This window comes from Ovis aries, chromosome 16 (genome assembly GCF_016772045.2).
Source record: "Ovis aries strain OAR_USU_Benz2616 breed Rambouillet chromosome 16, ARS-UI_Ramb_v3.0, whole genome shotgun sequence".
NCBI classification, from domain to species: domain Eukaryota; kingdom Metazoa; phylum Chordata; class Mammalia; order Artiodactyla; family Bovidae; genus Ovis; species Ovis aries.
Window position 1 is genome coordinate 32,789,855 of NC_056069.1, and position 26,241 is coordinate 32,816,095.

A 26,241-nucleotide genomic window follows, 5' to 3' on the forward strand; every position below is an offset into this window, starting at 1 on the left:
CTTGCTACACAATTACAGTTAATTTGCTTCATTTTGTTTCAGATTTTTAGGAGTTTTAATTTTTGATGTTATTTTTTAAAAACTGCAAAAATGTAGTATGTGATTCCCAAGCCAATGGACAAAATTCACCATATATTCGGAGAAGTCTAGTTTACATCCTGATCCCCTACATCTGATTCTGCTCCCCCATCTCCTCCTTTCACCATAGATAACCATTTTTTAAAGTTTTTTAAAATATAAACAAACAAGGTTATACAAACATATTTATCCTTTCTTAAATAGTACTGTATACCTTTCCCACCTTTCCACTTAATAATACCACTCCATAGCATTTTAAAGAAATATTCCTCTTTGCTTTATAAAGCTACATGCTACTCAGTCATGTGCATTTACCACGGTTTAATCTATTTTTAAACAGGGTATGCATAATATTTAGATGACTAATATTTATTAAACGCATCTGACTTGTGAGTTAAATGTGAGACCAAAAGTTAAGTGTGAGACCAGAAGCCCAGTAAATGAAGCTGAATGTTAACTGTGGAAGTTGGTATATTATAGCAGGTATATACACATTTGGAGGAAGGAGCTGAAAAACTTCTGAAAATTGTAGATTTTCTTCCAGCCATACTAACTGTAAACATTTAAGATGCCTATACAGTCAGCGATTTCCTCTCTGAAAGCTGCTTCCCACTTGGAATGCCAGCACTACTTGAACTAAGCAAACGTTAGTGAGTGCTCACTAGCCAGAACAAGAATCAGCCATTTGGGAATTCCCGGCCAGCCCAGTGGTTAGGATTCCGTGCTCATTGCCAAAAGCCTAATTTCAATCCCTGGGAACTAATATTCCAAAAGGGACGAGGCCAAAAGAAGGGGGAGTAAGTTATTCTGGTTGATGAGTAAGGCAGATAGTTACTTCAGTTGCTCAGTCATGTCTGACTATGCAACCCTAGGGACTATATAGCACACCAGGCTTCCCTGTCCAGAACCAACTCCAAGAGCTTGCTCACACTTACATCCTTTGAGTCCATGATGCCATCCAACCACATCTCATCCTTTATTGTCCCCTTCTCCTCCTGCCCCCAATCTTTTCCAGCATCAGGGTCTGTTCAAATCAGTGAGTTCTTTGCATCAGGTGGCCAAAGGACTGGAGTTTCACCTTCAGCATCAGTCCTTCCAATGTGTATTCAGGATGGATCTCCTTCGGAATGGACTGGTTGGATCTCCTTGCAGTCCAAGGGACTCAAGAGTCTTCTCCAACACCACAGTTCAAAAGCATCAATTCTTTGGCGCTCAGCTTTCTTTATAGTCCACTCTCACACCCATACATGACAACTGGAAAAACCACAGCTTTGACTAGACAGACCTTTGTTCACAAAGTGTCACTGCTTTTTAATATGCTGTCTAGGTGGGTCATAACCTTTTCTTCCAAGGAGCAAGCGTCTTTTAATTTCATGGCTGCAGTCATCATCTGCAGTGATTTTGGAGCACCAAAATATAAAGTCTCTCACTGTTTCCATTGTTCCCCCATCTATTTGCCATGAAGTGATGGGGCCAGATGCCATGATCTTTGTTTTCTGAATGTTTAGTTTCAAGCCATCTTTTTCACTCTCCTTTCACTTTTATCAAGACTCTTTAGTTCTTTGCTTTCTATAAGGGTGATGTCATCTGCATATTTGAGGTTATTAGTATTTCTCCTGGCAATTTTGATTCCAGCTTGTACTTCATCCAGCCTGGCGTTTTGCATGACGTATTCTGCATATAAGTTAAATAAACAGGGTGATAATAAACAGACTTGACATACTCCTTTCCTGATTTGGAAGCAGTCTGTTGTTACGTATCCAGTTCTAACTGTTCCATACAGATTTCTCAGGAGGCAGGTAAGGTGAATCAAGGTAATTTGGAAGCAGTCAAATAGGAGATGACAAGAATGAACATTGATTGACATTTTAGGAATCACTGAACTAAAATGGACTGCATTGGGTGAATTTAACTCAGATGACCATTTTATCTACTATGGTGGGCAAGAATCTCTTAGAAGAAATGGAGTAGCCCACATAGTCAATAAGAGTCCAAAATGCAATTCTTGGATGCAGTCTAAAAAATGACAGAATGATCTTTTGTTTGTTTCCAAGGCACACCATTCAATATCACAGTAATCTAAGTCTATGCCCTAACAGGTAATGCCAAAGAAGCTGAAGTTGAACAGTTTTATGAAGACCTACATAACCTTCTAGAACTAACACCCCAAAAAGATGTTCTTTTCATTATAGGGGACTGGAATGCAAAAGTAGGAAGTCAAGAGATACCTGGAGTAACCGGCAAATTCGGCCTTTGAAAACAAAATGAAGCAAGTCAAAGGTTAACAGAGTTTTGCCAAGAGAATGCACTGGTCATAGCAAACCCCCTCTTCCAAACAACACAAGAGAAGACTCTACATATGGACATCACCAGGTGGTTAATATCGGAATCAGATTGATTATATTCTTTGCAACCAAAGATGGAGAAGATCTATACAGTCAGCAAAAACAAGACCAGGAGCTGACTGTAGCTCAGATCATGAACTCCTTATTGTCAAATTCAGACTTAAATTGAAGATAGGTAGAACCACTAGACCATCCGTTTATGACCTAAATCAAATCCCTTCAGGTTATACAGTGGAACTGACAAATAGATTCAAGGAATTAGACCTGACAGAGTGCCTGAAGAACTTGGACAAAGGTTCGTTACACTGAAAGGAGGCAGTGATCAAGACCATCTCCAAGAAAAAGAAATCCAAAAAAGGCAAAATGGTTGTCTGAGGAGGCCTTACAAACAGATGACCAAAGAAGAGAAGCTAAAGGCAAAGGAGAAAACGAAAGATGTACCTATTTGAATGCAGAGTTCCAAAGAATTAGCATGGAGAGAAAATAAAGCCTTCCTCAGTGATCAATGCAAAGAAATAAGAGGAAAACAACAGAATGGAAAAAGATTAGAGATCTCTTCAAGAAAATTAAGAGATACCAAGGGAACATTTCATGCAAAGATGGGCACAATAAAGGACAGAAATGGTATGGACCTAACAGAAGCAGAAGATATTAAGAAGAGGTGGCATGATTACACAGAAGAACGATACAAAAAAGATCTCCATGACCCAGATAACCACGATGATGTGATCACTCATGTAGAGCTAGACATCCTGGAATGCAAAGTCAAGTGGGCCTTACAAAGCATCACCAGGAACAAAGCTAATGGAGGTGATGGAATTCCAGTTGAGCTATTTCAAGTCCTGAAAGATGATGCTGTGAAAGTGCTGCACTCAATATGCCAGCAAATTTGGAAAACTCAGCAGTGGCCACAGGACTGAAAAAGGTCAGTTTTCATTCCAATCCCAAAGAAAGGCAATGCCAAAGAATGTTCAAACTATGGCACAATTGCATCCATCTCACACACTGCAAAGTAATGCTCAAAATTCTCCAAGCCAGGTTTCAACAGTACATGAATCATGAACTTCCAGATGTTCAAGCTGGATTCAGAAAAGTCAGAGCAGCCAGAGATCAAATTGTCAGTATCCATTAGATCATCGAAAAAGCAAGAGAGTTCCAGAAAAACATCTACTTCTGCCTTATTGAATAAGCACTTCGAATATTAACTCGTTTTATTCTTCCAACCTGTGAAGTAGGTATGATTATTATTCCTGTGTTAAACAATAGAATGCTAAGGCACAAAAAGGTTAAATTTATATGGTGTCACAAAGCTAGGAAACAAGAAAGCTGGGGTTTAATCAAGCCTCTGGCTCTAGAACCCATATTCCTAACCACTAAACTACTCTGTCTGAAGGTTATCAGGATAATCTGAATATCAGAATAATACTGTCAATACATTATCAAACCAAACTTGAGTCCATTGCCTATATGCATTAAAGCCAATCTATTGACACTCAGATCGTGAAGGACAGTGTAGCATTTATTGCAGACACAAAACAAGAAGCATGCACCGTTAGTGTTCAAAAGAAGATTCCCAGATTCGCTGATGGCTTTCAGATACAGTTTTTTAAAGACAGAGTAAAGGGAGAGAGTTGCAAGGTACCTGATCAGCCTGTGGACATTCTTCTGATTGGTTGGTGGCAGTCAACAGCAACATCCTTCTGGTTCATATCAGTATGGGACCTATGTCCCTGTGGTCAGCCTACAATTTATCTTCTTCCATGTGGTGTGAGTTTGAGTATTTGCAAAACAGCCCAAAGCATATGGTTTATAACATTATCTATAACCCTTGAGGAGGAACTAAAGGTCCCTGACTTTGTTTAATGGCTCAATCATTATTTTGTCTTGTTTGACTGTTTCTGCATTTTCTCACTTCTCTGATTAAATTTATATTTTGAACTTGGGGAAGGCCTTGGAAGCTGAAGTTCTTCTATGAAGAGGCAAGTAGAGGACATAGTGGGTGGAGGCGGCAATCTGTCTCAGAAAGGCCTCATAAGGTTGTGCTTGGTTATAAACACTAAATTAAGATGATCAAAGTTTTCATTCCAATATAATACCCCGATATAAAAGAAAACAAAGAACAAACAAAAAACAAATATGGGATTATAGTTTTATTTTTTAAAAAAAATGTTATATGCTCCAAAACACTTTACTTGGAAATATTCACTAGAAGTAGGAAAACAAACAAACAACAGTACAGGACAGCAGCACAAATGCGTGATGCGCACTTTGACTATGGATGCGTTAGACGCATGTTAATGTAATACTTTCACAACATGACAGCTCATACTGTGTTAAAAAAAAAAAGAATATAAGAAAGCGATGCTAGAGAACTACGGAATCCTGTACTCTGTGCAGAAGGGATATCCTTATGGGAGCCAGAAAAGGAGCCCTGGAAGGTGGAGAAAAAAAGTGACAAGCGATCTACAACTAGCCTATCAGCCAGCTGTGAGTTTTTAAAAAATGGCATTAAAAAGAATCTGAGAAAGCCTTTAGAGACCATACCCCCTTGTATTACAGAATTTCCAGTGGAGCTTACAGTTGGAACTTACTTGCCTTCACAAGGCAAGAAGGGAAATTTTATTGTGGGGTTTTAGCCATGACTCTCACCTCACCCTACTGAACACGAAGAAATAAGAGAAAGCCTCTGTCATGATGTGCACTTTAATCGGCGTCAAGCCAATTCACAGTAGCCAGAAACCCTACAAACGCAGCAAAGCAGACAAGCCTTTAACTAAGTCTCAAAGCCTAGTCAACATGGGAAAATTCATCCTGGAAGAGAACCATGCAAATTTAAGGATTATGAAAATTCCTTAAACAGAGTTAAAGTTTTAGTAACCCATCAAGGAGTTCAAAATGGAGAGGAACTCCAAGTGTAATAAATTCTACAAGGCCTTTAGGTTATCACTTACCCAACAGTAAGGCCCACATTGGAGACAAACCCTTTAAATGTGATCAAAATGAAAAGTTCTTAGGAAGTGATTCATTCTTTAATCCAGCATCAAAACTTTCAAAGAGAAATTTTATGAATACACTGAATGTGAAATGGCACATTTGATGGTGTTTAAACAGAGGGCAGACACAAATGATGAAGTAGACAGGTGCTTGGAGGTGTCTTCCCAACCACCCTAAATAAAACAGCACCTTTCTTAAGAGTCACACTAACCCCATACCCTGCTTAATTATTCATAGCACTCATTACTCACCACACTATATTTTTACTTCTTAAAATGCATTAACTTCTTCCACTAGAATATAAACTCTGATGTTTTACAAAGCTATATTCTCAGTACTTAAGGATAAAACTTAGCATGTAGTAGGCACATGTTGCTAAGTAAATTGTAATACTTTGATCAGTGAATTATAGTACCTTCCTTATGTGGAGTATTTGGTATTTTGAAGTTAATCCATTCTAAATGAAACAGAATTCACTTGGCAGGCTTTAACATATAAAAATGGACTGTTCATTGCTTCGTGATATATCACGGTAAAAAGCACTGTAACTGTTATGATCTACAAATTATTCTCCAATTGTGTGGGGGATGAAAAAGTTGTACAAGAAGCACCACAACAGTACCCTCATTAGTATACCAACCAGTGAGAGACCCAAAAGGGCTGTTTCACAAGGGTCATGAAGACAAACTTGAGTCTCTAGCTTCTGAAGACAAAGTTCTCTTTTTCCCTCTGGTTCTAAATCTAAACAATACTTTACTCCTCTGAGGAATAATTCCTTCTTGGCCTTGTCAACCACTGGTACAAGAAGGCATGGCAGTTTGGAATCACATATCAGAAACCCTTTTGTGGCAGAGTTCAGCACTTAAGAATTATGTCTCTTATTAATTCAAACAGTATAACTAAGGGCCTACCATTCATTAAGCACTATGCATAAAAATAAATTTTCAAAACATGGAATTTGTCAACTCTTAAGAAAAATGACTATAAAGCCATATAATCAGTGTGATAACATGGGAGGGAAAGATTCAGGAAGGGAAGATTCAGGGAGCAGAAACAAAGAAACTTGTAACTTTGACTGAAAAGGGCTGAAAAAAGCCTTACAGACACAGTATCACTGGGGCCGAGTCCTAAAGGAAAAATATTCCCTTAGCCACAAAGAAGGGCAACGCATCCCAGTTAGAAGTAACGATAATAACAAAGGAAAAAAAAAAACCACACAGCACATTGGGAAAGGAACTGGTACACTTGTGACTGATCATGATGCTCCAAAAGGGGTAGAGTGAGGATGGGTAGTCTGTGATTTAAATCTTCATGCTTAGAAAGCATAAAGGCATTTTCACAGCAAAACCTGTTAAAGACTGAATTAAATAAAAATCTTTTTAGCTGTGTGAGGATAAACAAGAGACAGAGATAGGGAGAAAGTCTCCACTTGTCCCAAGAGGTTCTATCAGAACATTTATCAAAAAGGAGCCTAAGGAACACTGTACTAGAATATGATCACACAAGAAGAGCTGCAGAGATGAGACTGGCAAGGTAGGCAGAAGAAAGCAGATTACAGCATTCTGTGTTGCCTTGCTTTGTGGAAGATCAAAAGAAAACATCAACTGGAAAAGATTTTAGATGAAAGATGAAGATTAGTTGTGTGTGAGCATGTTAAATTTAAAATTACTGTGGGATGTCTAAGTGAAGATATTTAATAGGCAATTAGAAAGAAGGTTTAGAGAGCAGAAGTTGGGATTCAAAGTACAGGTTTGGGAGTCAGCCTAACATTACAGGTGGTAAAGCCATGGTTATGAATAACATCACATAGAGGTACAGTTGATCCTTGAACAATGAGGGGATTAGGGATGAATCCTCCTGGCAGTAAAAAATCAGAATATAACTTACAGTCAGCCATCCATACTATAACTCCTCCATATCTGAGGATATGACCAACTGCTGGTTGTGTAGAAGTGTAGTATTAACTATTGAAAAAAAAATTTATAGGCAGTCCCATGTAGTTCAAAGTTCAAACTTGCATTGTTCAAGGGTCAACTGTATTTAGAGTAAGTAAAAAAGAAAAAAAAAGAGAAAGGTAGGAAGTAAATAGGGGAGGAGGAAGAAAAAGAGAAAAAGGATAGTACTTTGGGAAATAGCAATACCCACAGGGTACAGACAGGAAAAAAGAGAAGCCCTGGGAAAAAGGAGGAAGTCGGCAGAAAGAAAAGGTGGGGAAACTGGTGGAGAGGAAAAGAGGTGGAGACCTCTTTTCCTCGAAAAAGTGGGAAAATGAGTAGGGCAAAGCGGGGAAACAGAGACTGACCTCCTCATAGTCTCTATTTCCTGTTAAAATAAGACTAAGAGCCATGTGCTAGGGGAGGAGACATATGGCCAGAGAAAAATGATGAGGCAAGTCAGAGGTGTGTGTGAGCCACAGTGGGAAAGGGACAGATTAATGACTTATGCTGAGGGCTCTTCTAAACTTGAAGGTGAGATACCTAGAGTGACTCCACTTTGAAGGGCTGCAGGAACTTCACATGGAATTCAGTATCCCAGAAAATGATAGGATTAATTCAATATGGAGAGAAGGGTTGAAGAATGATTAGGCTGAAGGCCAAGAGGAAGATGGGATCTGAAGGGACTGTGGAAAGCTCTTCATGTGGTGTCCCAGAAAACCAAGGCTGGACAGGGAAGGAAGAACACTCTGAAAGGGGCTGATGGTGAGGAGAAAAGTAGCAGTAAGAGGAGGCTCTGAAGAAGCAAAAGAGATAGGAAAGAAGTAAGAGAGGGAGAAAAATCAACAAAAATGAGGAAGTAAAAAGTTGGAAAGATGAAAACGTCATTAGTTACTGAAATTGAAGATTTCAGAAACAGAAACTCAGGATGGTGATATTCATGGAGTGGCCATGGGAGTCAAGTTCCTGGAATGTGATGAAGTCAATGGCCCAGAGATTGAGGATACCGGCAAGGTATCAGACAGGTCATCCCTAGACGACAACAGGAACTGAGGTAGACAGAAAGACTGTCAGTGAGATACCAGACTGGCCTTTAACACCCCTACAATCAAAGACAGAAAATATTAAAATTTCAGAATGTATGAAAAGATGTGCCCTAAGACACATGACTAATGGCAGGCTAACCTAATGGTTTTATCTTCATTATTCGGTTAATAAACCATGCATATTCTTTTAAACTAAAGAAGAAAAATCATTTTAAAATTTTTATAAAATGCCTAACACTAAAAATTTTAAATGCCATTAGTACTATGTAGTGAAACAAAAATTCTTCTGTGGAGTCTTTAATTATTTATCTTACTCTGAAAATGGTACATGGATACAAGTCACAATTTTTCATTTTGCCAATTTTTAAATACACCCATAGCATATATCCAAAGCAAAGAGGTGACCTGATTTTAATCTCTAAAGTGTAGCAAACTTCAAGAGAGGGAGACTAAAAAAAAAAGTAAAAACAGTTAAAATGTTCAGTTTTATGTTATGTATATTGTACCACAATAAAAAAAAATCTGAAGTATTAATAACAGAAAAAATCTTTATAGAGATAAATTGGATTCCTTCTTAATATTAGTCATAGGATATCTGTAGTTCAGGCTGAGTTAGAATAATATAAATGCCATTTCAGAAATTAAAGAATCATTCCTTCACAGGTTTAAGAATATACAGTGAAGACGTAATGGCATTTAAAAAGGGGTAACCATGCTGGCTATCTTTATGTAGTGTAATGTTCATAAATTCAGTATCATTATGTCTTCTTTTCTGGAATTTTCATTTCCTGAGTCTTTTTGTTTTTCTGTTTGAAAAGGACTAGAAGAACTTACTAGTTAGTGTGATGCTGAAAGAAGTTTAAAATTTGTTTTGCATTTGTTGTATTCCATTCTTGTTCTTTCAGGGGTCCTTCGCATACAAATACATACTTTTTCAAAATTTTCTCTCCTACTTCTCGGAAATCCAAAGGTTCTTTGTGTGCGGCGTAGCTTGCTCCAGAAACGCCAGTATCCATTTCATGATTTTCCGGCTGTTGATCTGCACAATGCTTCAATCCCCAGTAACACATTTCTCCACTGTACATCATAGCCAGCAAATGAATGTCACTAAATATTCCTAGAAAAGTCATTTAAGTTGAGAGATTAGAATTTAAAAACTTTAAAAGAAACCCTAATGATTAAGACTCTAATAAAATCCTTTTATATCATTTGGCATTTTCCCTTCTCATTTAACAGTTATACTTAGAAAAACCAAGTATCACTTAATACAATCCTCATTTCATTGATACTTCCATCTCTACTTTATAAAAGAAGCCAAATTCCACCCTCCCCAAAAATTATTTTTAAAGAATCATTTAGGTTCGTGTATTCACCTTTCTGGGATCATCTTTAGGATCTGTTTGAAAATCTAAATTAATGGAACCTCTCCCAGAAACATGCATTCCATATTCCACATACTACTCCGAGATTCCCCCAGTCCCATTCATGAACAGAACTTTTATTTAGGGGGTATATTCAAGGATCAGTTCCTATATTTCTACAATACAATCCTGCATAATCATGTCCCTTAGAGGCCATATAATTTGAAATAACTGAAGGTGTTATATTGTATCCAAGATGCTTCATCTTCTCAGGAAAAAGGAATACACTGCAGGATTTCCATCAAAAATTGAAAGCATGATTGCAGAAAAAGGCAATTATATGATTAAACATTTATGACACAGAGTTTATTAATTTGATATATTTTTTTAAAAACCCTAAAATAGTAAAGATTTGGGGATAAATGATCAACTTTGTACAACTCACCAAAGCTCTTTAAACCTCAGTTTGCAAAACTCAGGATTCCACATGCCCTAATTATTTCATGGAATTTTAACGAGCTTTTGTTCTGAGATTTTTTTCTCTTTAACTATGAAGAAATGAAGTGAAAAGAAAAGATTATGGGTAATATGCCTTGTACTTATTAAGTTATTTTGTACATACTACCCATAATCATTTCTTTTTCACTTCATTTCTTCATAGTTAAAAGATCAAAATCTTCAGAGAAAAAGCTAGAATAGCATTAGATATTATTCAGAATGTAAAAAGAAACAGACCTAGAATCTGAGAGGATCTGGATAAAAATCACTAACTTTGTGTAACTCCTCAAAGCTGTTTAGGCCCCAGTTTGCAAAAATCAAGATTCCACATGCTCTCCTTAATTTCATGCAGTTTTTTTAAGGAATAGTTGGTGGGGTTTCCCCCAACCCTAATTAATAATTTTCACTCCAGAATTATATTTCATATTAGATAGGGCATTTCATCGAATGCGTATCCTTTCTCATTTTTGTGATCTTACACCCTAATTATTCCTAAAAAGACTGGTAAAGTAAGGAGATAGGAGCAAAACTGAATGAAAGGTTGAACTTTTAAGTAGACTAGACCTTTAGAAGGAGAGCTGAACTAAGACCCACAAAGTGAGGCCACATGGGGAAGATGAGAAGTGTTTACTTAAGGGAGATCTGGCAGCCAGTTTACATGCAACTCTAAGCTAGCCTCACCCTTTATACTAACAAGGAGTGACAGCTAAGAAAGGTACACAGATATCCCATAGGAAGGTGTCTCTGAGGAGCAAAAGAACAGCTATATACTAAAGAATGTTTCTGAAAATTCACTAGAATCACCTGGAGAACATGCTGAAATGCTGGTTGCTGGATTCCCACCTCCAAAACTTGCAGATTCAGGTATGGGATTGCATCTATGAATCTGCATTTTTAACAAAGACTTAGGATCTACGGTGAGGCTGCTGGTCCATAAACTATGCTAAACTATTGTTTCAAAATACCAAGGAAAGAGATGAACAACATAAAAAATACTATTCCTCCCTCCCTACTCTCTCAAGGAATCCATTACTCTCTAGTTACACTGTTTTTGGTGCTATAAATTTTGATTTTTCTGCTAAGTTCAGCATGGTTTTCAATAAAATACTTCACTATTTACTGTTCATATGCTCAGTGAACATGTATGTGAGAGTGGGGGATGAAGGGAGGGAGAGGATGAATAATCCATGAAGAGTGATGGCAGAGACTTTTATGTTAAAAAAAAAAAAAAAAGTGGCCATACTGGCATTCTCTAGAAGCAGTGATGTCTAAATCTGACTGCATCATAATTACAGGAAGTAATAAAAATAGATTCCTGGACTCCAGATATTGAATCAGAACCTTAAGGTGATACACAGAAATCAGTATTTTTTAATAAGCTACCCAGGCAATTAGTGATCTCAATTCAGAGCTCCTCCTTCAAGACATCTGAAATTCAAGTTCTGGGCTAAGCAATGAGCCAAAGGCTGCCAGGATGGGTGGCTGTTAGTGGCATATAAAGGGCATAAACCAAGGATGCACACAGCTGAACAGTCTTTTAACCTATTTAACTCCAGGGTTATAGTGACAAGGCTATTTTTATAAGGGCCCACAGAATAAAGAAACACAGAAATGAAATAAGAAGGTTTACTGAATACATTACTTGATAATTTCTAAAAGCAAAAAATTTAATGGCATACAGGTAATGGTCAAAGGACAAAATGATCTCACCTTCTAAAAAGACATAAAAATCACTGAAAGCATACATTGTTTTGAGTTTTATCAAAAATCAGGAAAACTATCATTAAGATCTGGCCAAAAAAGTTTTGATGATTCTTAAAGAACTTTCCACTCTAATTAGCATTAAGAACTATTCTGGGGCTTCCCTGGTGGCTCAGTGGCAAAGAATTCACCTGCCAACGCAGGAAAGACAGGTTTGATCCCTGATCTGGCAAGATCCCACATGCCTCAGAGCAACTAAAGCCTATGAGCCACAACTACTGAGACTGTGCTCTAGAACCCGCAGCCCCCAACTACTGAAGCCCGCGTGCCCTAGAGCCCTGCTCCACAACAACAAAAACCGTTCTAATGAGAGGCCCGTGCATTGCAACTAGAGAGTAGCCCCCTGTTCACAGCAACTAGAGAAAAAGCCTGTGCAGCAACGAAGATACAGCACAGCCAAAAAAAGGAAAAAAATTATTATTCCAAATTATGTTTTTTATACTGGCTAACAAAATTAAAAAAAAAACAAAAACCTTAAAACCACTCCACCAGGGTCTGAAGAGTAATTTAGCCTATGAAAAGTAGGCTTCCTGGCTACTAGTCTACATCTCAAGGAATCAAGTAGGGAGGAACAAACTGCTTTAGTTGGGAGCAAGCCAACACCAAGAGGACTGACTCCTGTGGCAAAACTGCTAGGGAGCTGATTTTACTTCCTTGTTTCCTGGAAAAAAAAGAGACCCTATCTGTGCCTTTGATTCCCCTGTTGAAGAGGCAATGGAAGGTAGAGGCAAGTGTAATCAATTATAATCCAAAAGAAGACCAGTATCACAAGGATAGTGATTAAAAAAAATTCCAGGCCATGAAAATATATAACTTTATGACTAGAAATGGGAGAATAAGGGAAATATTTTGCCTTTTTGACTTTAAATAGCTTTAATGTCCATCTCTGCTTTTTCTTTTAAATCAATCCATGCAGGTGAGGAAATTTTAGAAAGTTCATTTTCAATGCAGCTAATCAATTCACTAGTTACCTGGAATAAATACGTCTCATGAATAAATCAAAACACATTTGTCAAAACACCATGTCTGTCAAAACATCATGCTCACTGAAGGAGCACTTTATATCCACAACAAGTTTTTTTTAAGGACAAGCCATTTGCCTGAATAAACTGAAAGGAAACTTTTGGACACCAGTAGCCAGTCATATATGTTAATGGCACTTAATTCACAGTGGTTTTTTTTTTCCATGCAATGTTTTCTAATAGAAAGGAAAAGTCTACAGCAGTTAACAAAGAAGAATTAAAACACACTTTTAAAATTAAGACACAGAATTTTCCCTAATAAGTTTTCTTGTTCTTCCCATGTTTGATTTTTCTCATCAAAATTCCCCAGAATTTCACATGAAGTATAAAAGAAAGTTTGCATATATAATCTAACATCTTTCATCAGCTATGTGACCTTACCAGGCTTACAGGACCTCAGTTCTTCCATTTGTACAAAGAGACACTAAAACTAAATGGTTCTTCCCTCTCAAACCTCAGTCTAAAACCTAAATGATGTTCTACTTCCAGTTCCAAACATTTTTAAGTGCACAGATGTTTATGACAGAAACCAGTAGGTACCATCCAACATGCACTCTTCCCTTCTTTCTTAGTCAAGAGACTTTACTAGGGATGGCAACGTATAATGTAAAGGGCAATACATCCCAGATTCCCTTCTAGCTATATGAAGCTCTGTGATTAAATTCTGGCCAGTGCAATGTTGGCAGAAGTATTCTCAGTACTGTAACAAGCTTCTAAGAAGGCTGTAAGAAAGACCTGGCTGAAAGAAAATTCCTTTTGCCATTCCTAGAGACCGAAACATAGCTGAAGCAGAAGGAACGCCAGCAGCATCTTGAGACACTGAAAATGGAAGCAATGTCCTCAACAGGGATGCTTGTTGCACAACTCTGGCAAATACTGTTTATATGAATCCTATAAAGCACATCCCTCTGAAGTTGCAGGGCTCTACTTCAAAAGATGATACAGGAAAAAGATAGGAATCTGATGCCATGAAGCCACCATAACCAGTTGTGGACCCTTTTTAAGTGAAAAAGCAGTAAATTTCTTCTTGTTTTGAAGTTACTTCTAGTCCCTGTTACAAGAAGCCAAACCTAGAGCCTGAGCAGGGCTGGGTGGGGATGCAAAGAAAGTAAAAGCAACATGATAAATTAATTTCTTTAAGCTATTAAACAGAGATTAGCAGTAATTTTATGTATTACATGAGAAGACTTCCAATTTTTTAAAAAGCCTTTTATTATTGTTTTGTCTGTAATGTAAACCTTGAAATTTACTTAAATCATTTAAATCTAAGAAACATTTTAAAATCTTAAAATGCTCTGAAACACTTAGAAAACTGAAAAAAAGAAATCATATTACCTTCACTTAGTAACTTAGCTGTGTCTAGGTCTTGGAAAGAAGCTCCTTCATTTAACTGGATGGGACACCGAAAATTCAGCATCTGTAGTAAGTAACTGATTCCATCAACAAGATACTAAATGAAAGTCAAAAACAAAGAATCCAGGTTATTAAATACAGAGCTATAGAAACTTCAAATGTTAATATTTCTACTCAGGAGACTACTGGCTAATAGTTATTACTAGATATGTCTTATGGTTATTGCATTACAATGCTGTAAGGACCCACTACCTTGAAATTTTTTAAAGGGTATTTTAAAGTATAACCCTCCAATTAGTAAAAGGGTATGGGGGAAAAAACCTTCAAGGATCACAGCCTTGTTGTGGTGAAGGGGCTTTTGTAACTCATGAACCATGCTGTGCAGAGCCATACAATATAGATGAGTCATAATGAAGATGGATGGGTCAAAATGTGGTCTACTGGAGGAGGACATGGCAACCCACTCCAGTATTCTTGACTTAAGAACCCTATGAAGAGTATAAAAAGGCAAAAAGGTATGACACTTGAAGATAAGACCCCAAGGTTAAAAGGTGTCTAACATGCTACTGGGCAGAGCAACTACTAATAGCCCCAGAAAGAATGAAGCAGCTGGGCCAAAGCAAAAATGATGCCAGTAGAGGATGTCTCTGCTGATGAAAAGTATGGTCCAATCTATAAAGAACAAAGCTGCATTGGAACTTGGAATGTAAGGTCCATGAATCAAGGTAAATTGGATGTAGTCAAGCAGGAGGTGGCAAGATTGAACATCAACATCTTAGGAATCAGTGAACTAAAATGGTCAGGAATGGGTGGATTTAATTCAGGTGACCATTATATCTACTACTGTGGGCAGCAACTCCTTAGAAGCAATGGAATAACCCTCAGGGAGTCCAAAATGCAGTACTTGGGTAAACTTCAAAAATGACAGAATGATCTTGGTTCCCTTCCAAGGCAAAACATTCAACATTCACAGTAATCCCAGTGTACACTCCAACCACTGATGCCAAAGAAGCTGAAATTGAATGGTTCTATGATGACCTACAAGAACTTCTAGAATTATCACCAAAAAAAAAAAAAAAAAAAGATGTCCTTTCTATCACAAGGGACTAGAATGCAAAAGTAGGAAGTCAAGAGATACTCAGAATAACAAGCAAGTTTGGCCTTGGAGTAGAAAATGAAGCAAGGCAAAAGCTAACAGAATTCCGTCAAGAAAACATGCTGGTCACCCTTTCCAACACCCTTTTCCAACAACACGGGAGACAACTCTACACATGGACATCACCATCATCAGATGGTCAATACCAAAATTAAACTGATTATGTTCTTTGCAGGTAAGGATGGAGAAGCTCTATACAGTCAGCAAAAATAAGACCTGGAGCTGACTGTGGCTCAGATCATGAGCTACTTATTGCAAAATTCAAGCTTAAATTGAAGAAAGTAGGGAAAACCGCTAGACCGTTGAAGCATGACCTAATCAAATCCCTCATGATTATACAGTGGAGGTGACAAACAGATTCAAGGGATTAAATCTGGTAGACAGAGTGCCTGAAGACCTATGGACAGAAGTTCATAACATTATACAGGAGGCAGTGACCAACACCATCCCAGAGAAAAAGAAATGCAAGAAGACAAAGTGATTGTCTGAGGAAGCTTTACAAATTGCTGTGAAAAGAAGAAAAGTGAAAGGCAAGGGAAAAAGGAAAAGATATACCAAACTGAATGCAGAATTCCAAAAAAGAGCAGGGAGAGGTAAGAAGGCCTTCTTAAATGAAAAATGCAAAGAAATAGAGGAAAAAACAGAATGGGAAAGACTAGAGATATCGTCAAAAAAATGAGGGACATCCAGCAAACATTTCATGCAAGGATGGGCATGATAAAGGACAAAAATGGCATGGACCTAACAGAAACAGAAGAGATTAAAGAGGTGGCAAGAATATACAGAAGAACTATACAAAAAGGTCTTAATGACCCAGATAACCACTATGGTGTGATCACTAGAGCCAGACATCCTGGAGTGCGACGTCAAGTGGCCCTCAGGAAGCATTACTATGGACAAAGCTAGTGAAGGTGATGGAATTCCAGCTGAGCTATTTCAAATCCTAAAGATGGTGCTGTGAAAGTGCTATCCTCAATATGCCAGCAAATTTGGAAAATTCAGCAGTGGCCACAGGACTGGCAAAGATCAGTATTCATTTCAATCCCAAAGAGCAGCAATGCCAAATAATGTTTCAACAATCGCAAAATTGCACTCTTACACGCTAGTATAACAAGGCTATACTCAAAATCCTTCAAGCTAGGCTTCAGCAGTACCTGAACCAAGAATTTTCTGATGTACAAGCTGGGTTTAGAAACGGCAAAGAAACCAGAGACTAATGTGCCATCAATTTGCTGGATCACGAAGAAAGCAAAGGAGTTCCAGAAAAACATCTCCTTCTACTTCATTGACTACACTAAAGTCTTTGTGTGGATCATAACAAACTATGGAAATTTCTTAAAGAGATGGGAATATCAGACCACCTTACCTGCCTCCTGAGAAACCTGTATGCAGATCAAGAAGCAACAGTTAGAACCTTACATGGAACAACTGATGGCTTCAAAATAGGAAAAGGAGGATGTCAAGGCTGTTTATTGTCACCTGCTTATTTAACTTATATGTAGAGTACATGTACATGATGTGAAATGCCAGGCTGTATGAAGTTCAAGCTGAACTCAAGACAGCCAGAAGTATCAACAACCTCAGACGTGAAGATCATACCACTCTAATGGCAGAAGGCAAAGAGGAACTAAAGAGCCTCTTCATGAAGGTGAAAGAAGAGAGTGAAAAAGCTGGCCTGAAACTGAGCACTAAAAAAATACCAAAATCAAGGCATCTGGTCCCATCACTTCATGCCAAATAGAATGTAAAAAAGTGAAAACAGTGACAGATTTTATTTTCTTGAGCTCCAGAATCACTGCAGACAATAACTGCAGCCATGAAATTAAAAGACATCTGCTTCTGGAAGGAAACCTATGGTGAAGTTAGACAGTATATTAAAAAGCAGAGATATCACTTTGATGATAAAGGCCCCCATATGGTCAAAGCTATAGTTTTTCCATAAGTCACGTATGAATGTGAGAGTTGGACCATAAAGGAAGTTGAAGGCCGAAGAATTGATGCTGTTGAGCTATGGTGCTGGTGAAGACTCCTGAGAGTCCCTTGGACTACAAGATCAAACTAAAGGAAATCAACCCTGAATATTCACTGGAATGACTTATGCTGAAGCTGAAGCTCCAACACTTTGGCCACGTGATGGAAAGAGTCAACTCACTAGAAAAGACCCTGATGCTGGGAAAGTCTGAAGGCAACAGGAGAGAATCAGATGGTTAGATAGCATCGTCAACTCAACAGACATGAATATGAGCAAACTCTGGGATATAGTGGAGGACAGAAGAGCCTCACATGCTACATTCCACGGGTTGCAGAGTCAGACACAACTTAGGGGCTAAACAACAAGGAAAAAAAAATCACTAACCAAGAACACATGATTCAGTAACATACTTGTCAAAAATGTCATCGGAGGAAGAAATCAATAAAGATAATCAAGATATGTTCAATAAGAACTTGTTAAAAATATGGATACACTTACTATAATTTAGAAATACTACAATCAAATTTTTACATCTGAAACTGTGACCTCTTATTTGCAGGCCCACATAAACTGTGTGTACAACCAACCCAAGATAGGAAGAATCCACAGTGATACAAATATTAAGACAGGATCTTTGCATTTACTGATTTGCTCAGAAGAATCAAGAAAAATCAGAGAGCCACAATTTTCTAAGAGCAGGGTCATGTGGAATCTTTAGGAGTGATCTGCTAATAGAAAGAGGCTCACTACCAAGTTTTGTTTTCTTCAGGCCAAAAAATATGCTTAGAAATTAATACAGATTATCTGTCTTATATCATAAAGAATAAAAATCTGGGACTTAAAGTGTAAAACTTTCCAGTTTACAAAGGATTTTCACATGTTATTTCATGGTTTTTCTTTTCCACATTATTTAATCTTCACAGTAATTCCAATTTAAGATTACACAGCTGATAAGTACAGGCCTGGAATGAAAACCCAGACCCTTTGACTCCTTGGTTCTTAATCCTATATTAAAGACAGATTTTAGAAACATTTAAATGCCAACAATCAAATATGTATGAGGAATTTGCCTTTTTACCTTTTTAAGTAAGCTAGATTTTCTTGTGAGCCATTCTCTCCTTTTGGTCAGAGAATGACAATACATGTAAAGTAGGGCTCCTCGCCTCCAGGAGAGACATTCCAGGAGTTCATCTCCAAGCAAATCGCAGTGCTGAAATACAACAAAGACTCAGTTAAAAAGAGAAACTTCATGTCTGTAAAAATAAAAACTAAATTTCAAAATACTGAGAAATTAAAAATATTCATTTCATAAAATCTGCCCTTTATTTAGCAACCTACACAGGAATGACTTACTTTGAATCAATTAGAAATATAGACATCTACTGCTACATAAAAATTAAAATAACTACTCTAATTTACAAGTATTTCTAGAAAATTGATATTCAACTATTTAAGTAACTAAATCTTCTAATGTATTTCAAATGTAAGTATTCCATAGTCTGATGGAAAAAATAAGTTTTTAGAAACATATATATGTTACTCGAAACATTTTCTACTACTACTAAATTAAAATAATGAAAAGATTTGTACAAAAAATACTTTAAATGAATCACACTTTTATTATGTGGTAATCATTTAAAACTTGGGATTATTTATTTACACAGTATTCCCTGATGAAACAGAGAGCAACAAAGATATCTCGATAGAGACAGCCAGCAGATAGTTGAAGATGAGAAATTATTTGCCTGAATGAATGGATTTCCCTGCTGATCCAGGGGTTTAGAGTAGTCAGGGCTAGATACAAAAATCTGGGGAATCATCGAAATAGAGACAGCAGTAAAAAGTGTGTGGACAAGTTGTCAAACAAAGACAAAATAGAAACTATCAGAGGATTAAGGAGATATTCTTGGGGAGTGCCTATGTTTCCAGAATGGGAGAAAGGTGAGATGCTTAGAAAGAGAAAGAGCAAGGCTTCTCAGAGATGAAGAGAAGCATGAAAGGCCTTTAGGGATGTTACGATCCCTGGAAAGACAGCAAATGTCTAGGAGGAAGTGGACTGTGAAAGAACCAGAGAGGTGGTCATTAAGATTACTAGGAACCTTCAAGAAAACATAGTATCTGCAAAAGTAAAGGGAGTAGAAATAGCAAATGTGCATCTTTAGAAAATGACTATGCACTGTGTATAACTTCAATATAGAAAATGTTCTGAAACATATTTATAAAAATGGATACTTTAGTTTTGACATTAGTCTGAAACGTTCAACTCTCATATATCCCTCCTTCAGTCAATTTAAAACAGAGACAAAGACACATTTAAGAAGGAAAAAACACAGAACCTAAGGGTAGCACAGCAGGAATTAGCAGCATTCCACCATAACTCATAGTTGTGCAAAACTTACTTTTGGAAGCATATTATTTTCTTGAACCAAAATTTCTGGTTCTGAAAGAAAATTGATCAACTCTTTTACTTTCTGTGAAGAATCTTCAGGAAAATCTTCATCTACTAGCTTGTTCTCCTCAAAATACGTCATGTCCAAAATAGCCTGAAGTAAGAGAGAAAAAAGTATAAAAGATTTGAATTAGAATGAATAACTCTTACAGTTTAATCTTACATATATTCTTTGCGACCACATGGACTGTAGTCCGTCAGGCTCCTCTGTCCATGGGGTTTTTCAGGCAATAACACTAGAATGGGTTGTCATTTCCTTCTCCAAGGGATCTTCCCAGGGATCGAACCTGCATCTCCTGCATTGTGGGTGGATTCTTTACCTGCCGAGTCATCAGGGAAGCTCCACTAGTCCTATCTATAAATATAATCTAAGACGAATTTATAGTAAACTTCATAAGATTTAACTAAATACTGATTTAAGATAATCCAGCTTTCCTCAAAAAATAAAATGGATATTTATGTTTTAATTCAGGTAAGTTAATAATATATAATTATAAAAAGGTTTTTATATTCTTTGTTATTTGCATATATTACTTTCTGAACATTTTCTAAATGCCTGCCATATCAAGAAAAGGTCACTACCTCCAGTTTTGTACACTGAATCTTCAAAGGATTACCTGTTTCCCCAAATGAAGAGTCAGCTCTTTCAAACTACTCAGTCCCTTGTCTCTGTTTAATCTACTTGATGAAGACTAAGGAAACTGAGTTCTACTATTAGTTCTATCTAACCAACCAAACACAAGTCATATTTTACTTCTTTTTTAAAGCCTCAGTTGCTTCATTGACAAATTGTCTTTTAAAGTCCCTAGCCTTGAGGATAAAATGAATTAACAGATGTAAATCACTTAGAATATGACCTAGCACACAGCACTACTTAAGTGACAGGTGCTGTTGTGTTAGAAGGCTTAAGCCAGGAAGGGAGAGATCGTCATCCTAAGGAAAAGGACCTGTTGATTTAGAACCACAAGTAAGCTCCAGAAAGGTTTGAGGAATTTTAATTATATCTCTAATTCTTTTGCCTTATTCTCAGAAATAAGTTAAAAGTGTTTACAGCTCTCCTATATGAAGAAGTAAGATAAACAGGGAACCTTCTGAAAGGAAAGAAAGCAAGTGAAGGAAATTTCTCCCGAGCTGCAATAGCTCTCTGGGGTTTGTGGGTACTTGTCAGAGGCTCATTCAACCACATCTGAAAGCAGAAACTATGTCCATGTATCTCCTAACAGAAAGCAGTGTCAGGCAGCTAAGTGCTATGAATGTGTGTTTTGGAAACTTGACTAAGTTTACTCTTATTCCTATAACTGTTATTTCCTATTACAACTTCATCTTTATTATCCCCTGGCAATCAAGTAAGGGCATATGAAGCACTCTGTCAACTATAAAGTGCTATATAAATGATAGCTACTATAATAAAATTATGTTTTTTGGGGGTTTTGCTTTTTTATTGTGCTGCACAAATGCAAGATCTTAGTTCCCTGATGGAATTCCATCAGGGTGGAGCCTGTGCCCTCTGCAATGGAAGAACAGAGTCTTAACCACTACAACGCCAGGGAAGTCCCTCAAAATTATGTTTATTAATGTGAACTTGCCTCAGCAGTTTGAGAAAACCTAGAAAACAGATCTTGTCCATAGAGAGGTCTGAATTTGAAAGAAAAGGGAAAGAAGAAGGGGGAACAGTTTTCTGTTCTTATGGACTTGCATAACAAAAGCACAGGTAGTCAAGCGAAGAATCCAAAGGAAAGGTAAATTTCAGGGGAAAAAAAAAAAAATAACCAGAGGCCTTATAGAAACCTCCATTCCCTCTAACCTTTCAGAGCTTGGAAATTGCACACATGAGTATTTTGCTTAATTATCTATACAGGGAAGCAATATTGTTATCTGTAAGATTTTTCCCCTGACTTTATAATCCACACATCCAATAAACTTTACTTTTTTGCAAACTGCCTCACAGTTTCAAGTCTATATGCCTTATACATAGTTTTTTGAACAAAAACATTTTAAATAAAGAACATTAAACCTAAATTTTGGAGTCAACCCTCTTAAGTAAGCAACCTGCCCCCACAATATGTCAGAAACCATCTGATTCGGTACCTGTGTGTACAGTTCTAGAAGATTTGATGGGGTTGAACATTCTTTGTCTTCTCCACACTGAAGTTTCAATTTTTCTAGAGCTGCAGAGGCGCGAATTAAAAAGTGATCTATAAGAGATAAAAATATGATTACTTCACTGAGTTTCAGGTGCCTTTTAAACAACAACAACAAAAAGCTACATTATCTAAAATGATAAAATTAATACAACATAGTAGTATCTTTTGTAAAACATTAAGTATATCATAATGCCTAACTCTACTTAAATTTATCATGGAAATTTTTTCTTAAAAGCTGGACTTAAAACTTTATAGATTCAGTTGCCATTTCTTAAGCACAATCTGCCTGTACTTTGACAATGTTTATGATATTGACATATTCAAAATGTTTAACCATTAAATTTAAAACTTTTATTGGAAGAGTACAAATAATACACATAAATCTATAGAAAGGACTTCCACTAAAAACTTATAATTTCATAAATACATTCTGTGAAGGAAAAAGACTGATTAAACCAAATGCCTCATAAAATGTAAGTGCTGTTAGTTATGAAATTATAACTCTATAATTATACTTACATATTTATGTATACAAATAGCTGTTGTAAGTAAAATTACACAATATACCTGAGTAGTTTATTTCTTAAAAACCTAGAAATCAAAACCTGGACAAAATTAAACTAAATATTTCTGATACACCCTCTAAAAGCAACTCATCCTCACTTTCCCTCTACAGTGTCTAATTTACTCCTTTTTCCTTTTGCTTCTATGGTTTCACCTTTTCTTATGAATTTTTCCTCCCTAACCTACAAATTGTCCATATGCATCCAAGGTGCTATCCACCTTTGTGCGTCCTGGGTTGGGAAGAACCCCTGGAGGAGGGCATGGCAACCCATTTCAGTATTCTTGCCTGGAGAATCCTCATGGACAGAGGAGCCTGGCAGGCTACAGTTCAAACAGCTGCAAAGCGTTGGACACTGAGCAACTAAGCACACACACACACCATCAAAAAACAAAAAGCCCAACATCAAGACAGTTAGATCCTTGAGACTGCCCCTCAGTAGCTTTCTCCTGAAATATATAACCTTTTCCCCTCACTGGTAAACGGACAATGTAGGACCTGGTGAGGGTCCATTTGCTCCAGCCTCAGCACCTACACAAGTAGGTAAGCAGATCAGTGTTGAAACAAAAGCACCACCAGTTTAAGTTACGTCTGTTGGCAGTAATACAACAATCTTAAACTTTCCCTGGTAAGGACGAACCTGTATCTAGACCAGATTCTGAATGCTTTAAGGTCCACTATTCACCTAAATTGAAAACTACTTCTTCAGCACTGCTTTCCTATCTAGTCTAGAAGTATCTCAGTCTAGAAGTATCACCCATACAGCTCAGGAAAAAAGATTCTACTGTGAACTGAAATGGTTTGGAACATGACACCCCTCAGGAGCTTCTTTAAACACTGAGTTGATATTTTTTTTCTTAATTTGCCGGATTATTTTAAATGTAAAGACCTGCAATGAATTCATCAAACCATTGATGAAGGAGCATTTCACATGAATTCATGGCATAATTAGAGAAGTGGAGGGATAATGGTTCACCATTTTAGAAAATTTTTATGAAATGTAGAACTCTTCCTAACCATTCAGTCAAAATAGTGACTGACAAAGCAAAGATAAGAGATTCTAACATAGTCCCCAGAAAAAGTCCCTCTAATGGTATATTTCCATATCGTAAACACATTGTGCTTGTACAATGAGAAATAAATGAACCAAAATTGACCAGTAGTACAAAGGAGAGTATTCTTACATGGACTAGTGTCTGGCTGTATCTGATCAAATTCAAAAACTACAGGAACTATCAATCCTACAACCTAACATAAATATCATTAAAAAACACATTTTTACTGTGTATTATTTTTGCTGTATTGGAAAATACAAGTTCAAATACATGGAACTATGTTTTAGTTAAACTTCATAAAATAAGAAAATCTTGCTAGTAATACTGAACAGTTCAGAACGTGGACCACTATTACTGCAATTCTAGTACATTTCAGAACTTTAAAGCCTCCGAACAAGAATATATACTTTACTTTTCAGCCCTCACTCCAGACTGGATTAAAGTACTCTTCCACTGGAAAATGCGAATGACTTTTGGGTTTACTGGTAAGTGAATAGCATACATTCTTTCATCTCTTCAGACTGGTTCTAATGGAGCTGGAGTGGGGTGGAAATCACTGAATAGTTTATTTAGAAGTAACTTAGATACACTTTCAGACAATAGCTACTAGAATAGCTACTACCGTCCATGAACTAAAATTATTCATGTGATTCACTTACCACAAACCAAAAAAGGAAACTACTTCAGGGTAGTCTTGTGGATTTTTAAGAACAGACCCCTAAGAAAAGAAAATCCAGCAAATAATCTTGTATGGAACTAGAGCCATTTTATCATGGACCCTATTCAATAAATTCACCAACTATTCAATCGCTTTGGAAAATGTTCCACTACTATCTCTGACTCCGAAGACAATGAGACACCCCACAAAAATTTTTTTAAACTTTCTATGTGTAGTAAAGGTGCAAAACTCGGTAAGAATGTAGAAACCTATAGGCAGCTGGTAAGTAACGAAAAAGAGCAAACGTCGAGGTGATTCTGTGTCAGTCTTTCCTAAGGAAACCGCTTGAGTGAGTGAAGTCGCTCAGTAGTGTCCGACTCTTTGCGACCCCATGGACTGTAGGAGCCTACCATGCTCCTCTGTCCATGGGATTTTCCAGGCAAGAATACTGGAGTGGGTTGCCATTTCCTTCTCCAGAGGATCTTCCCGACCCAGGGATTGAACCCAGGTCTTCCTCATTGTAGGCAGACGCTTTACTGTCTGAGCCACCAGGGAAGTCCAAGGAAACCGCTTAGATATTTCAAAAACAAACAAACAAACAAACAAAACCGCTATTCCAGTACAGACAGGGCCCTTGTGACAAGTGAGGTGATGAACGTGAGAGAATCGTTTTAATTATGCCAATGTAAATCTCTTCTGTAGACTACTGTTTACAGTTGAGTTTAGACTCCAAAACACAACACAAAAATTTACAACGTAGCAATGAAAAAGTAGAACTATTATACACGCCAAACTATCTTTACGACATGCAAAACTATCATTACTTATTTGCGTACCATCATCCAACTTTAACCACTCATTTAAACTTTCCTGTGTACTTTCATCCGGATTTCGCCCTTTTGCCAGTCGCCACCGAGACAGTTAAAGACAAGAAGCACTGATTTGCCTGAGATTTCAGCGGTTTTCGCGGGTTATGAAAAACCTGGTCCGGAAGTAAACGCCTTTGCCTTAAAGCAATGTGAGCTCCTGGAGGTAGACAAGAGACCGCCCAGCTAGGGCCAGAAGCGCAACACCTTCAGTAGTTCTGGCCTGGAATCCATAGACTACAGGCCGCAGCCTCAGCCCCTATGGCCGTCGAGAGCCAGCTCCGAACAACCGCCCGCCTGCCCGCCTCCCTCTCCTCAGCTCCCTCACCATCTTCGCCGGCGGCTTCGCTAAGTTGTTGTATGTGGGCCTGAGCCAGGTCTCCGAGTTCCTCCACTCGCCTCGCCACACTAGAGCTTGCGGCCGCCATGGCCACAACGGGCGGGCGCGCCCAGTCACGTGACCGCCCCGGCCCGCGGTCACCTGATCCCGTGGTGCGGGCGGGGCTGCTCTGGGCGGAGCTCTCTTGGTTGGTGGGAGGGGACCCCAGTTCCGAGAAAGGGCTGGCTCAGGCCCGCAAAGGTTGTTCTGGGTTACCCTCTTCCTCTCGGACTTCTTCCACAGCCCTGAGTAAGCACTTTGAGTACGGCATTGATGTCAGGGCACGCCTCCCTCCCGCCCCCTTTCTAAACCAATAGAGAGCCGGCTCTGTACCCGCGCTGATCCAATGAAAAGCCAGGTCTGTCCGCTGGGGTCTGGCTGGAGAGCACACAGCAGCAGCGCTGGATTCCCCTGTGGGACATCCCAGGTGGTTCAGACGTTGAGGAGTCTGCCTATAACGCAGGAGACCCCGGTTCAATCCCTGCGTCGGGAAGATCCTCTGGAGAAGGAAATGGCAACCCACTCCAGTATTCTTGCCTGGAAAATCCAATGGATTGAGGAGCCTGCCAGGCTACAGTCCTTTGGGATCCCAAAGAGTCGGACACGAC

At 38.0% G+C, this 26,241-nt stretch overlaps 1 protein-coding gene across 2 annotated transcripts; it reads right to left on the reverse strand.

Annotated features, from left to right (window-relative positions):
• Positions 1-4,560: 4,560 nt before the first annotated feature.
• RIMOC1 (RAB7A interacting MON1-CCZ1 complex subunit 1) lies at positions 4,561-25,709 on the reverse strand. 2 transcript variants are annotated; one of them, XM_042233821.2, is made up of 7 exons: positions 25,583-25,709; positions 22,058-22,164; positions 19,920-20,063; positions 18,599-18,730; positions 14,375-14,489; positions 9,232-9,514; positions 4,561-8,453 (listed from the first exon to the last, which is right to left on the reverse strand). In XM_042233821.2, coding segments are annotated over exons 1-7 (882 nt in total). In that variant the 5' UTR covers positions 25,683-25,709; the 3' UTR covers positions 4,561-8,452. The 2 variants fall into 2 exon arrangements, with proteins under 2 accessions (XP_042089755.1, XP_011952377.1); XM_012096987.5 differs by having other exon boundaries at positions 4,561-9,514.
• Positions 25,710-26,241: the final 532 nt, after the last annotated feature.

Bases quoted from the DNA above. Each gene is read 5' to 3' on its own strand.
- RIMOC1 (XM_042233821.2), bottom strand. From the start codon at position 25,682: ATGGCGGCCGCAAGCTCTAGTGTGGCGAGGCGAGTGGAGGAACTCGGA. The intron at 20,064-22,057 runs GTACCGAATCAG...CTCTTACTTCAG, and splicing joins TTCTAGAACTGTACACACAG to GCTATTTTGGACATGACGTA. The intron at 14,490-18,598 runs GTAAAAAGGCAA...ACTTTCATTTAG, and splicing joins AATCTAGCTTACTTAAAAAG to TATCTTGTTGATGGAATCAG.